The sequence below is a fragment of the Saccopteryx bilineata genome, chromosome 1 (assembly GCF_036850765.1).
Source record: "Saccopteryx bilineata isolate mSacBil1 chromosome 1, mSacBil1_pri_phased_curated, whole genome shotgun sequence".
NCBI classification, from domain to species: Eukaryota; Metazoa; Chordata; class Mammalia; order Chiroptera; family Emballonuridae; genus Saccopteryx; species Saccopteryx bilineata.
This window is the reverse complement of record NC_089490.1, coordinates 179,243,631-179,259,852: the sequence shown is the minus strand read 5'-3', so window position 1 is coordinate 179,259,852 and position 16,222 is coordinate 179,243,631. Positions and strand designations below refer to the sequence as shown.

General features: G+C 35.3%; 1 protein-coding gene across 2 annotated transcripts in view; it reads right to left on the bottom strand.

The window, feature by feature from the left end:
• TLL1 (tolloid like 1) overlaps positions 1–16,222 on the bottom strand; it is a 190,223-nt gene that overhangs the window by 67,744 nt on the left and 106,257 nt on the right. For both annotated transcript variants that reach the window (XM_066280266.1, XM_066280275.1), the window contains exons 8-9: positions 12,445–12,569; positions 4,973–5,088 (exon numbers count right to left, since the gene is read on the bottom strand). In XM_066280266.1, the coding sequence (XP_066136363.1) occupies positions 4,973–5,088; positions 12,445–12,569 (241 nt within the window). The remainder of the gene's footprint in view (positions 1–4,972; positions 5,089–12,444; positions 12,570–16,222) is intronic.

The window sequence follows — 16,222 nt, the reverse complement described above, 5'->3', positions numbered from 1 at the left end:
TTTTTAATTGTATATCCTAGATTATGAAGAGATGAAATCTGCCAAAGTTATAAAAATAGAGACACTATTTTGAATGTAATGCAGTAGGTGTGACATAATTTGGTTTTAATAAAATGGCTCATTTATTTTTACCTAGCTTATTTAATTTTATTGATTTTTTTTTTTTTTTTAGAGAAAGAGGGTGGGGAGAGAGAAACATTGATTTGTCGTTCCACTTATTTATGCATTCATTGATTGATTCTTGTATGTGCCCTTGACTGGGGATCAAATCTGCAACCTTGGCAGATTGGGATGGTACTCAACGCTACCCCGCCAAGGCTTTATTTTGCTTATTTATAGTTTTCCTTCGTTTTTCTTCTCTTTCACCTAATTGTACTTGTATCACTCCAAATATTCTCTAAAAATATTTACAAAAGTTTCCAAAAGAGCCAATGACAAAGGACTTATTTTCTTTTCCAATATTCCTTAACAGTTGATTATCAAAGTGCATAACTTCTGAACTATTTTTCTGAAGATCCCAATATGTTTGCTCCTCCATCTCTGAATACCAATGCAAAATTAAGTTATTCTGAGGACATAATTGGGAAATCACTTCTGGTTTTTCTCCTTAACTCTGTATTTACTTTCAGTCTGCCTTAACTGGGGAAAACGACCAGTGCCCGATATTAAGTTTCATTCACATTTGTAGTCTCCCGTTAGCAATAACCAGGATTTCAACTCTGTATGATTATACAAGACTTCACTTGGGATGGTACAGCTAGCGTGCAGACACAAATAGACCCCAAGACTTATTTTGTGGCTTCCCTCTTAAATTTAAAGGGGAGTTCTATAATAGTGTAGAAATAATTTAAACTTCTTCCTCAATGCAGGAAAAAAGCAGCTAAATTGGAAGTATATATATCATCAATTTTATTCACAACTGAAACAATGTGCTTGGATTGCTAACAGTTAATATTTGAAGTTTGGAACACACACACACACACACACACACACACATTTGGAAAGGGAATAACTCTAAGCAGAAGAGTTTCCTATCTTGTTTTTAATCTTCTATTTTAAACACAAAGCACCATGGAGGAACAAATCCATCCTACTTTAATATAAAACACAGAATCCTTTAGAAGTGGAAAATGTAATAAAGATAGATTTTCTAAAAATCAAATCTTAGGGCTCTGATGAAAAACTAAAACTGCCGGCCTTGTACTAAGGTTTCTAGCAGAATCCATACTTGAATTACAAATCAGAAGCACTGGAAAATACTTGATTGTTTTATATTACATTATTTTATGAAAATATATTGCATCTTTTTTCTAAGAACGAAACAATTAAGACTACCTAGCACAGTTATATAAATGTGTTATATCTTAAGTACTACCATTTATCAGCATAAAATTAACCATAGTTTCCTTAGAACATGAAATTGAGGGAGATATAAGGAAAAATTTCTGTTATTAGTCAAGATTCTTAGTTGTTATTCTGTGAAGTTGAATGGGTACAGTTGCAGTGGAGTTTGCTTATTAAAGACTTTGTCTTTCAATGATGCAAAGTGAAGAGTATTGAAGAAAAACAGATCAACAGTCTAGGGTCCAGATGTCTGCAAGTCTTCAGAGAAAGATACAATCAGTGAACTTTTCTCAGCACAATGAAGACATTATTGAATACCTAAACTAATTCCATGAGCACTGTAGACAACTAGATCAACTAGCACAACATGTATAACTTATAATGCTAAGGATGGGGAATAGATTACAGACCTTGTCAATTAGACTGATGTTATTAAATGGTTCTTCAGAAAGTTTTGCTGGAATATTTCCTTTCATATTGTCTAGGACTGATTTTGAGAAATAATAGTAGAATTGAGTATTTAAAACAGACTGCATAGCCTGCAAAGCTAAAACAATATTTACTGTATATTTTTCCCAGAAAAATCTGCCAATTCCTAGAATATGTGATCATTTTAGTTTGTTCAACTCTTAACTGTATCCTGCTAAAGAAAAAATTTTACACCTTTTCTTGCAACTAGAAGCCATTTGTGATTGGGAGTTAGAAAGATTGGGTGGAAGCTCTAGCTTCTTAGTTTGTTAGTTTACTTAAAATTTCTGGGTGTGAATGAATTTTCTTACTGGAAAATGGAGGTCACGATATCACAGCAGAATTAAATCAGAAGGATGTAACTGGATAATGTGCAGAAAACACAAATCTGATGCCTTGTTAAGATTCTGATATCTTATTATTGTCGAGGTACTTATTTAGGCCTCCCTCGCAATATAAATGTTGTAACAGTGATACAACTAAAGTATTGATCCAATTTACTTAATCCAACGATACTGGGAAACATAAAAATATAGGCTTCCTTTGAACGTTTCTCAGGAAAATCAACACATGTCAAAATAAAAGGCTTCTTACTTTAAAATCTAAAGAAGAATGGACAAGGACGCAGCACCTTGTCCCTGCCTTACAACAGACTAGCTGTACGACGCAGGTAGATCCCTCATTCCATCAGGGATTAATCATATGACAGGTGAAAAACAGGTGCTGGATTATGCTACAAAAACATTTTTTTTCCATTTCTAATTTTTTGAGAAATCTCCATACTGTTTTCCATAGTGGCTGCACCAGTCTGCATTCCCACCAGCAGTGCAGGAGAGTTCCTCTTTCTCCACATCCTCACCAGCACCTATTGTGTGTTGTTTTGTTAATGAGCGCCATTCTGACTGGTATGAGTTGGTATCTCATTGTGGTTTTAATTTGCATTTCTCTAATGATTAGTGATGTTGAACATTTTTTCATTTGTCTATTGGCCATCTGTATGTCCTCTTTGGAGAAGTGTCTATTCTTTCTTGTGCCCATTTTTTGATTGGACCATCCCACTTATAGGAGTGTATCCCAAGGACACCATATCATCGACTGAAAAAAAGAAATGCACCGCCATGTTTATGGCAGCATTGTTCACAATAGTGAAGATCTGGAAACAGCCCAAGTGTCCGTCAGTGGACGAGTATTAAAAAGCTGTGGTACAGATATACAATGGAATACTATGGGGCTATGAAAAAGAAGGAAATATTACCTTTTGCAACAATATGGAGAGACCTGGAAACTACTATGTTGAGTGAAATAAGCCAGGCTGAGAAAGAAAAATATCATATGACCTCTCTCATTTGAGGAATCCAAGGAATAATGAGAACTGAGGAATGGAATTGAGACAGAGGAGGGATCAAAGGGACCAGAGAAAAAGAGGACAGAGGGAAAGGGGATGATAGGATGGGATAAACCTGAAGGGAAGGGGGGAGGGTGTTATGGGGAGGGGGGCAAGAGAGATGTTGAGGGGAATAGGGGGAATGGGGGGATGTATTCGGGGCGACCCTAGAATCTATGTAAACACAATTAATTAAATAAAAAAAATTAAAAAAAAGAAAAAAAGCAAAAACATTTTTTTTGTTTAAACGTATATGATAATATCTGGGTTTTAAAGTTTTGATTTTCCATCGCCAACTACTCATAGGAACATTTTCTATACCTTTCCTTCCTTAATCCTCACTCCAGCCTATATCTAATCAATGGCAACCTCGCTAGGTGGCATGCCGCAATGGTGCTCAAACTGTTCTCTCCCCTCCTTCCTTTTTCAGTCAGTGCTCTCCCTGCTCCTCTCAGTTCACTGCACCAGCCCAAGATCTGAGCTCCCTTATCTCTGCAAGTCCGTGACAAGTTGTAGCTTGCTTTCTTCAGTTATTTTGCAGAGCTTGCCTTTTATATTAAGGCTTTGTCCTTGAAATATGTACATAAGATTCTTGATAGTAATGATTTCTCTGACACACCAGAAGATACATTTTAACAGAATCAACAATTTATCTATACAGTAATTGCTGAATTTAAGCTGTGCCTTTGGCAATGTAAACATTATATTGTAAATTGACCCCATATGTGTAAACAATTAGATGAGTGGTTAACAAGAACTTTTTTTTTTTTGCAAAATGAAAGTAGTCAAACAATAGCTTTTAAATGCGTTACACAGGAAAAGAAAAAATGTTAACGATATTCAATACATAAGTCTACCCTTGTTACAAAATCAATCAGTTCTGAGGGATGGAAGAATCAATGCTGTATGCTTTTATCAGCTCAACACAGCTACATTCTCAGCTGCACATCCTGGACTGTTCCCAGCATGTACTGTACAACATCACAAACAGCCTTAAATTGGACAGGAATCTGTCTCTGCCTTGGCAGGCTCAGACCTACAAAGACATACATGTGCAATGAAAATCTCAATTTTTTATTATTGTGGTGAAACACACATAACATAAAATTTACCTTCTTAACAATTTAAAGTATACAATTTTGTACCATTAAGTACATTCTCATTGCTGTGCAACAATAATCTTATTGTCTATGATACTTTTCTTACATAAAATAATGTTTATTGTAGGAAATGATGAAGAAATAAAACCTACATATAAATCTGACAGAAGAAATAAGCATTGTTTTGATATGTATATTTGTTCTATTTTTGTCTCAAACATATATCCTTTAAAAATTAAATCTTTTCATGCTTATGACTTTTAATCTTCTTATTAAATTTCCCAATACATTGAAAAATAGTCATCTGATTTCAGGAAGCACAGTCTTTAAAAAAAAAGGTTTGAAACCAGGGTATCATGACATTTTTAGATAATAGCTTGTGATTATTTTCAGAGAGATAAATATAGTGACATTTTATGGTATGTTTTAGTTCTTCTTAACAAGCATAATTTGATAAAGAAATGATCAGATAAGCCTTTTACTTTTACACTAGTCAGTCTGTATGTTTCTGTAAAATATAATATTTAATCATGTAAAATTCATTATAAATTTTCTGAACTATTTAGTCTTTTATTTGATGAATCAAACAAGAATAAAAAACAAAGCAAATTCTATTTGAAAAATGAACCTTGTATTTATGTGAGAGTAAAAGAAAACCCGTGCTGTCATACACTACCTTCTCCCCTGGGGTCACGGACACTCGCCAGATGCAGTGTGTATAGGAAGGGTAGCCATTTGGAAATCCTGGAGAGGAAAGGTTGCCATTGGAGTCTTGTAGGGTTTCTCCACATGCTGAAATAAAAAACCCAAAACACATAAATTTGATTTTTTAAAAAGGATGCCATCTATGTTTCCTGAAAAGGATAAAATTATTCTTTAATTTTTATGAAAGATGTGGGCATTTGGTGTTAGAGTCTTTTGGTGTTAGACAAGAGTATGTGTTTTATTTCATAAAAGACTTTTCCTTTCTCAGTAATTTTTTTTTTACGTCTCTCCTACCAGAATTTCACTATACTTAATTAAATCACTAGGGCTAACCTTTTAACAAGATTAGGAGAAAAATAACGTAGCATGCATCAAGTTCTTCCTCATAGAAAACTTTGTCATTCATTCCCAAGGAGCCAGTAGCCAACTTGTAAGTGACCCATATTTTGATTCAGGCCAGTAGATACCTTGTTAATGTGGCTCTGGGACCACATAAAACATCCCATTAACATATTTGATGTAAATTGAGGCTATGCTCAATAGTAAATTCCATATCAAAGTTGAAAAAAAAATCTTAAATAATTATAGTAGTAAGTAATCAATAATAGTGGTGCCTAAATGTCATTACAATGAAATTTTTTCTCAAAATAAGTCTCCCAAAATTGAAAGATAAGGACATCATGGAAGACTCAAATTTTCCAAAAGGATATAGATGCTTATTTACTCCCTCTTTTCTGTTGATCATAAGTACAAATTGCTGGAACAGCAATTATATTTTCTCTTACTAAGCCTTTCTAATTTCTTGGAAGTAATTACGTCATCTGAAATAGCAAATTATCAGCTCCACAGCCTTCAGATCTGTGTGATTGATATCTATAGGGCCATATCAACAAAGGCGAAACAGTGTAATTAGTTCATTGGTTCAGTGAAGGTTAGTGGTCAGAATCACTCTATAACAGGTTTTCCTGTTGTTTGTTGAGACATGGTATCAGCTACACGAACCTAGAATGCTTTAAGTATCCTTAATTCAAAAATAATTCTTTTACTGCAGCCAGTCATCTTTAAACTCTCACTCAACAATTTGAACGAAGTTTCTTTCCTCTGAAGGAGGCAAACCAAAACTGAGAGTTTACCATATTATAGAGATTTTACCATATTATAGAGCCCTGGCTACCAATGGGTGTACTGTCACCTCATCAAGTCCTCTGTAAGACGGATGGCTCTGTGTGTCTTAACCTCAATGAAGAAAGGAAGATCATGACTTAGGAAACACAAAAGAGAGCTATAAAAATGGTCATACAATATAAATATTTATTTGAAAATACAGATATTATGTTTGCACAACAAAATAAATTTAAAGTAAGAATAAGCAATGTTTATTCTGATGAATAGGAAGATAAAAGCAACTTAAGAACAAAAAGAAAATATTCATGGTCAAAACACATTAATTCAGTACTTTTCATGAATCATTCAAGGACACTTGATAAATATAATGCTACAACAACCCTAAGGAAAATTAAAATTTGTTAAGATTTATTAATGCACACAATGTGCTTCTTACTAAAATCAGTTCAGATGCTAAAGAGTAACTTTGGAGTTGAGTGTGGTTCGGTGAAGAGGACTATAATTCACAGTGTTACAAAATAAATTGTGCTGTGAGGGTGGTGTGGGTGGAGAAAGTGCAGGGATAGAGCAAAAAATAAAAAAGAAAATGAAAAAACTCATGGACACGAACTACAGTGTGGTGATTGCTGGGTGTGGCGGGTGGGGGAGGTAAAGGAGGATATAGCATGATAAATGATAATTGACGAATACTTTAAATAAATTTTTAAAAAATAAATAAAAATAAATTCTGTAATGATTAAGAACTTCACCAAGCCACACAAGCTGATACTGTATTTCTTAATGTGGAATTAAAACAAACAAATATATGTAATCCTCAAATGTAACAATAATGATACAATAAAAATAAAACAAAGGCCTCTAGAAATGAAAAAAGGAATACAACACATAATTGAAAATTTTAACATATATATAGCACCGGCTTATAATACAAGGAATATAAATAAGAGTCAAGTTTTAGTAATTATTTGTTCATTTTCTTCAGTAAGTGTGGTTGTCCCAGACTACCTAATTCCTACTACAGAATACTTTCATTAGTTCTCCAAGCCACATGTTGATTAATGCTCAGATATAAAAAAGCAAGCTTTATTATTAATAAATTTTTTTTTAGCCTGACCAGGCGGTGGCGCAGTGGACAGAGCATTGGACTGGGATGAAGAGGACCCAGGTTCGAGACCCAGAGGTCGTCAACTTGAGCACGGGCTGATCTGGTTTGAGCAAAAGCCCACCAGCTTGAACCCAAGGTCGCTGGCTCTAGCAAGGGGTTACTCGGTCTGCTGAAGACCCGCGGTCAAGGCACATATGAGGGGCAATCAATGAACAACTAAGGTGTTGCAACACGCAATGAAAAACTAATGATTGATGCTTCTCATCTCTCTGTTCCTGTCTGTCTGTCCCTGTCTATCCCTCACTCTGACTCTCTCTCTGTCTCTGTAAAAAAATAAATAAATAAAATAAATAATTTTTTTTAATTAGCAAGAAAAACATGGCAATACTAAGCTAAAGTGGATAGTCTATTCACATACTTTGAAAGGTATATGGATGAGAAAACAGGCATTACTATTATTATGTCATACAAGTGAGTCTTATAAGTTTGAACCTCAGCTTTCCCTTCTGTAAAGCAACTATGTTATTGATGTGTATTTCATAAAGTTGTTTTATAGGGGTCAAATATTATGATGCTCTAAGTCCTCTTCTTACATACCTTTTCCACAGATAGGAAGATTGTGGTCTTAACTGTAAGAATGTGTCTTTGAATTACAAAACACAGTCATATTCAGGGGAAAGAAGGCTGCTTTAAGAATATATATATTTATATTTATATTTATATTTATATTTATATTTATATTTATATTTATATTTATATTTATATTTATATAAATAAAGGAAATTATTATCAGTGTCCTAATTGAAATTACTCTAAAACAAAATATAATTCAGAAGTTAAACTTCTATCTCTCTAGGCAGATGACATGATCTCATATGTATAAAACCATAAAGATTCCACACATGTACAAAAATCTGTTAGAACTAATAAATTCTGCAAAATTGCAGGATAGAAAATCAACATACAAAAATCAGTTGCATTTCCATACACTAACAACAAATCATCTAAAATGGAAATAAAGAATCCCATTTATAACAGCACCAGAAATGACAATATATTTAAGAATAACTTAACCAATGAAGCAAAAAAGTAATGGAAAGAAATCCTGAGTTCATGGGTCAAAAGATTTAATATTGCTAAAATTTCCATACTTCCCTACATGACCTCCAGATTCAATGCAATGCCCATCAAAATCCCAATGGCGTTCTTTGCAGAAATGAAAGGAAAAAATCCTAAAATTAATATAGAACCACAAAATCTGAATAGCCAAAACAATCTTGAGAAAGAAGAACAAATCTGAAATTGTCACACTTCTTGACTTCAAAACATATTACAGCCTGACCGGGCAGTGGCGCAGTGGATAGAGCGTCGGACTGGAATGCAGAAGACCCAAGTTCGAGACCCTGAGGTTGCCAGTTTGAGAGAGGGCTCATCTGGTTTGAGCAAAAGCTCACCAGCTTGAGCCCAAGGTCACTGGCTTGAGCAAGGGGTTACTCGGTCTGCTGAAGGCCTGAGGTCAAGGCATGTATTAAGAAAGCAATCAATGAACAATTAAGGTGTTGTAATGTGCAACAAAAGCGCAACGAAAAACTAATGATTGATGCTTCTCATCTCTCTCTGTTCCTGTCTGTCTGTCCCTGTCTATCCCTCTCTCTGACTCTCTCTCTGTCTCTGTAAAAAAAAAAACAAAAAAAAAAAACAAAAAAACATATTACAAGTATACAGTAATCAAAATAGCATGGCATTGACCAAGATAGACATACAGATCAATGGATCAGAACAAAGAGTCAAAAATAAAACATGTATATAGTGTAAAAATGATATTCAACAAGGATGCCAAGACTACACAATTGGGGGGAAATAGTCTCTTTAACAAATGGTGTTGGGGAAAGTAGGTATGCACATACTAAAAAAAAAAAAAGTATACAGACTATAGAATGAGTAATTGAGGTTTTCGATACAAATCTAACTTATTTTTGGCATATATAAATAGATAATATAATAATGGGTTACAAATTATTTATCAGCTAGACATTCCCACAAAAATAACAGTTTATATTGTTTTACGGGAATTAAAAATATATACATTTTTAATGCTCTTTATTTTCTGATAGATAAAAACACATTTTCTATATTATAAATGAAGGAGCAACAGTATTTGTAGCCTGCCTATTGTGACCTGCCTATTAGAAACTTGTCCTCTTGGACTCAGATCCCACTTATCACTGGCCATAAAAGCCACAACCTTGGATATCTATGTGTGAACCAGGTCGGTACTCCTTTCAAGATTAAACTCTAAGAAACAGCTCTATAAAATGCAGAAATAATGGGGCTCTGCACATAAACTGATACAGACTGAAAAGGCGGGAGTTACAAGAAGTCAATACCTCTCACTGATTCTATTCACCGGCTATTTCCATCAAAACAGCAAGACAAATGCCAAAGAAATATGCGGTTTTATAACCCCTCCTCTCTGTATTAAAACCAAGACACAACCAGCTTCTCACTTTATACATTCTCACTCTCTTCTTAGGCGATACTCAGATAAGTCATTCTAGTTTGACTTCAATGTATAATTATAGATTGTTACTATTCTTTCATTGATGCACTTGAAGTTACTGTTAAACCTACTGCATCAGTGTAGCTGAACTGTATTTTGCTAATGGCTAGAAAATATAAACATATATATATATATTAAAGATTTTATTCATTCATTTGAGAGAGGAGAAAGAGAGAGAGAGAGAAGGGAGGCCAGAACAGGAAGCATCAACTCCCACATGTCCAGGCAAGCCCAGGGTCCTGAACTGGTGACCTGAGCATTCCAGGTCTATGCCCCATCCACTGCACCACCACGGCAGGTAGCTAGTATATTTTTATCAGCATCATTAGTGCTCCCATTGCAAAGGAATGAAGAATCTTAAATACAGACACATAAAAAGGGCTCAGAGCTAACAGTCTGAAAAAGAGAGAAATAGAGAGATGGAAGGAGGGGAGATACAGTGACTGAGAGGGACAGAGAAAAAACACAGAGGGACAGTCAGAAAAAGACAGAGAGGCAGTTGATTATTAGGCACTTCAGACCAATGATGACCAGAAATAGGAGAGTGATCACATCAAGGCTCCATTGGAGCAAAGATGGCCCGGGCTCTGGGGATGACTCCTTGGCCTCCGCCCCAGGCGCTAGAGTGGCTCTGGTCGCGGTAGAGCGACGCCCCGGAGGGGCAGAGCATCGCCCCCTGGTGGGCAGAGCTTCGCCCCTGGTGGGCGGGCCGGGTGGATCCCGGTCGGGCGCATGCGGGAGTCTGTCTGACTGTCTCTCCCCGTTTCCAGCTTCAGAAAAATACAAAATAAATAAATAAATAAATAAATTTAAAAAAATAGAATCAAAACAAAAAAACATAGTCAAAGTCATTCTCAAAGACTTTGGGAACTAAAAGTTAATGTATATTTAAAAATATATATATATACCTTTAAGCTCTTTCTTATTCCATGCAATTTATAAGCTGCAATACAGCAATTTCCTTTTCATACTGCATTAGAAATATAAGATAGCCTGACCAGGCGGTGGCACAGTGGATGGAGCATCGGCCCGGGATGCAGAGAACCCAGGTAGAAAACCCTGAGGTCACCACCTTGAGCGTGGGCTCATCGAGCTTGAGCACGGACTCACCAGCTTTAGCATGGGATCGTGGACATTATTACCCCATGGTCACTGGCTTGAGCTAAAAGGTCACTGGCTTGAGCCCTAGGTTGCTGGCTTGAGCAAGAGGTCACTGGTTGAGCTGAAGCTTCCCACCCCCGCCTCGTCAAGGCACATATGAGAAAGCAATCAATAAATAACTAAGGAGACTAAGGAGCTGGAACAAAGAATTGATGCCACTTATATCTCTCCCTTCCTGTCTCTTTGTACCTGTTTGTTCCTCTCACTGTCTCTCTCGCTAAAAAAAAAAAAAGAAATACAAGATATCCTTCTCTTAATAATGGTGCCCGCATGAATGTGGTTTTGCCATATTAAACAGAGCCATGTACATATTATTATTATATTTCAAGTAAGAAAATAGCCCATTTACCAATTTATATAATTAGTCTCAAGTTTTCACTTGTGCTTACTAATTGTTTTTTTAATAACTAAAATATTCAATGCTATAGATTGAACATTGTTATATGTGTGATTACTTTTTGATTCCTACCAACTGACTTTGCTACAATTCAGTATGTAAATGCATCTTTAGTGTGCTCTTTAAATATATATATTTGAAAAGACAATCAAAATGGTTTTAGAATTGTCCATTTATTTAGTTGCTATTAATCACATAATCTTTCCCAAATTTTTTATTTTAAAATTTAAAAAGCATAAGTTATCCAATACTGCCAGAAATTAGCGAAGGATCACTCATGTCTTTTGACACAGTGGTACCATGTGCTTATAAATTCAGCTTTTCTGTGGTAATTTAGATTTAAAAACATAAATACCATACATGTACTGTACATATGTGGACAAAAAAACTGAAAAAAGCTTTGTTAAGTTAAACATGTTTCTTTGATATAAGTTATTTCAAGGGATTTTGTATATATAGTCAGTGCCTAGAATATATAGCATTGCCAAATTGGAAGACTTTTTTCTTGGACCAATAAAGCACCATTGTTAACTTAGAACTTTCTTATTAAGAATTTTCATTAATCTTTTTTACAGCTTTATCCAGTAAAAGAATATACAGTAGCTCACTATGAACATGGTTAGAACTAATTTTTTGCAACTAAGTTAACAATTCCAATAAAAAAATTTTAATTTGTATACCATTATTGATGGTACCTGCCAGAAAAGATCATTCAGGACTCAATTCTGAAGCTGAAATGAAAGAGAGTCTTTTTATGTTGGCGAGGAAAGTCATCAATTGACTACGAAATCATGCAACTATTTAATAACAACTATCAGACAAACATGCTTTTTGTTCTTTTACTCCTTAAATTAAAAGAAATAAAACATATTATCCTTGTGCTTGAAATTTGATTTCTGGCAATTTGTTTTTAATTATATCAGTGGGTGTTCCAGAGTTCTCTCCTATTCCATTTTATGATTACTGACTTTGAACTGCATACGTCACTTGCCAGCATGGAAAGAGACAAGTAAACAGTTGAGTAAATCGTGGCTTATTCATCTGGAAGAGCACACTCTGGCACAATTACGCTTCTGTGTTTGTATGGTGCAATACCTGGACATCTATACAGCTTTCTTGCCTGTGCAACATCTCCTTTGCTTAAACGCGTTCGCTGACCAATTGCGGGACGTATGCCATTATCATCACGAGAAGGGAGAATAGTGTCCAGAAACATCCCCCTGAAAAAAATCAGAAGCAAGCCACACATAAGTCACCCAATTAAGACACATATAATCCTTACAAGTATTAGGGTATTTGTGTTATTTTTTTCAAATTCAAGTTAATCAAAGGGGAAGTACATCAGTGTTAGGCTTTAAACAGTGTCAGACTTTCAAAACACTTTATTCAAAGTAGAAAAAAATTGTGTGCTAAATAGGTATGCCTAGCATAAATTCAGTGAGGACATTCACTTTCCCCTAGAAATGTGTATTACATGATTTTTGAAATTTAGAATCCTATATAGTCCCCCACCAAGTACATATGGCTTTTGATTTGGCCTTGCAAGCAGATCTAAGAACCCCTTAGATCAGGGGTCCCCAAACTTTTTACACAGGGGGCCAGTTCACTGTCCCTCAGACTGTTGGAGGGCCGGACTATAAAAAAAACTATGAACAAATCCCTATGCACACTGCACATATCTTATTTTAAAGTAAAAAAACAAAACGGGAACAAATACAATATTTAAAATAAAGAACAAGTAAATTTAAATCAACAAACTGACCAGTATTTCAATGAGAACTATGCTCCTCTCACTGACCACCAATTAAAGAGGTGCCCCTTCCGGAAGTGCGGCAGGGTCGGATAAATGGCCTCAGGGGGCCGCAAGCGGCCCACGGGCCATAGTTTGGGGACCCCTGCCTTAGATTATCAAGTTGTAAAACAAGTCTCCCTCATAGAGATATATTTTCTTAAGGATAACCTACAATAAATATTGTTAAAGTTAATAAAAATTGTAAAGTAAAATGATATACATACATATACATACATATATGTGTATATAGGTTAATTTTTTAGTTAAACTACTAATTTAACCTTAGTATTCCTCTAAGAATGATACTTTCAAATGTTACAGTATATGTTAAAGAACCAGGAAAATCAAAGAGTGTCAAATTTTGGATAGGAGAGTTTAAAGCAAAATGATTTTGTGATACACACAAACACATATATTGCATAAAATTTTCATGGTAAAATTAATAATCAAATAATTAAGCAATGCCCTAATGATGGTAAGGTATAGAGATACTGAATTATTTGTACCCAAGATTGTAATAGAAACTTACTACTTTATAATATACATGACTAAAAATTCTAAATGTAGTGCACTAAAAATACAGTCTAATTTTGCAATAAACATCAATGTTTATAGCTCTAAAGAAAGATAAATGAACTAGGATACTATTCCAAGCAGTGAGAAGGATGGACTGTGTGTACTTAAGGATTTTCAAAAAGAGAAAAACTTTCTATAAAAGTATTTTAAGTTAAGAAATATAATTGTAAAAAAATATATAACTGAGATGAATGATGGACACTCCTTTTTAAACTTTTTAAATAAATTAATTACATTTAAACTTCAGATTAAAAAAATTTCAGAAGATGGTGGTAGAATAGGTGGAAGCTAAGTGAAATGAAAGTGATCAATTTATGAGATATAGAGTTCAAAGCAGTAGTTATAAGAATGCTCAACAGCATGAAAAAGGACACAGAAATCATAAAAAAGAACCAGCCAGAAATGAAGAATATAATATCTGAAACAAAGGAATTAAAAAGTAGGTTGGATGAAGCAGAGACTCATAACAGCAATATGGAAGACAAGGTACACAAAATCACCAATCAGCATATCAAAAAGAATTTAAAAATTTGAGGATAGTTTAAAGGACTTCTGGGACAACTTGAAGCATAACAACATCTACATCATAGGAGTACCAGAAGGAAAAGAGAGAGAACAAGGGATAGAGAACCTATCTGAAGAAATAATGACCAAAAACTTTCTTAATCTGGTGAAGGAAAAAGACAACCAAGTCCAGGCAGCACAGAGAGTCCCAAACAAGATGAAACCAAAGGGCCCACACCAAGACATCTCATAATTAAAATGGCAAAGGTTAAAGACAAAGAGAGAATCTTAAAAGCAGCAAGAGAAAGACAGTTACCCACAAGCGAACTCCTATTAGACTGCCAACTGATTTCTCAACAGAAACATTTCAGGCCAAAAAAGATTGGCACAAAACACTTAAAGTGATGAAAAATAAGGACCTACAACCAAGATTACTTTACCCAGTAAGGCTATTGTTTAAAATTGAAGGAGAAATAAAGAGCTTCCCAGATAAGACAAGGCGGAAGAGGGGAGGGGAAAGGGAGAGGAGGGAAGGTGGAGGAGAAGCGGGAGTTATGGGGAGGCAGAAGAGGGTAGCGGGGAGATAAATGCTGATGGAAGGAGACTTGGCTTGTGGTGGTAAATACCCTACACAACACATAGATGATGTATTATGGAATTGTATGCCTAAAACCTATATAATTTTATTAACTAATGTCACCCCATAAATTTCATTAAAAATTAAAAAAAAACATTTTCAGCTCACTTATTCCTTCCTTTAGGAAACATTTACTAAGGACTGTTAGAGGCCTAGATTTATAGCCATAAATACAAGACACAAAAACTCCTCCTCTTCTGATGCTCACATTCTAATGGGAAGAGAAAGACATTAAACAAAAGAATGATAACTGAGATAGTGACAGGTACAACAGAGAAAAATAAAGAAGAGAAGGTAATATTGATGGCCCAGTGATGGGGTAGCTTTTAAATAGAGTGATCAGAGAGAAATACCTCTGGGAGTGGACATTTTAGCCAAATATGAAGGAAGTGATGGTTAGAGTAATGTAGAGAGTTTCTGAGAAAAAGAAGACATATTACAGTCCAAATTTGGGAGGACCCCTAAAGTGTTGGAGTGACAGAGCATTTAACTGTTAGCCTAATGAAAACTGTTAATATCTGGAAGATAATAAAACAGAAGACTGACAGGAACTGTGAGTAATTTATGAGTATTCTCCCTAGTTTCTAGACTAAGGTAATGACCTTTAGATAAAACCTGGATAACTCAAATAGAGACTGGAACTCTTTAAAATCAAATCTAAGTATCTTACCAACCTCCCTATGTAAATTATCCGAGATGAAGTAGGGAGAAGAAACTAATGATTTTTGGGAACTGGCCATCAAAAGTGAGAGCTTGCACGTATTAATAGGATGCAACTCCAGTTAGGCTAGTGCAGTTGTAGGGGAAGTTGAGCCACAGGTAGCATCTGGAAAAGCCATTATTCAACTATGCTGCATGAATCAACAGATTATTAACTAGGTCAGTCCAAATTAATGAGATGTCACAGTTTCTTCAGTATTTAGTACTAATAAAATGTTCACTATTTTCTATTTCTAAAAACAGATTCGTAGTCTTTGAAAAGTTTTGCTTTTTCCAGTTTTCAAAAGAGATTCCAGCCTGACCAGTGGTGGCACATGTGGGTAGAGTATCAACCTGGGACATGAAGACACAGGTTCAAAACCTCAAGGTTGTCGGCTTGAGCACAGGCTTGCCAGCTTAAGTACTAAGTCGCCTGCTTGACTTCGGGGCCCATTGACATGATCCCAAGGTTGGTGGTTTGAAGCCCAAGGTTGCTGGCTTGAGCAAGGGGTCCCTGGCTTGGCTTGAGCCCCCCTGTCAAGGCACATATGAGAAGCAATCAATAAACAACTAACGTGATGGCACTATGAGTTGATGCTTCTCATCTCTCTTCCTTCCCTCTCTCTCTTTTTTTCTCTCTCTCACACACACAAAAAAAGAGAGAT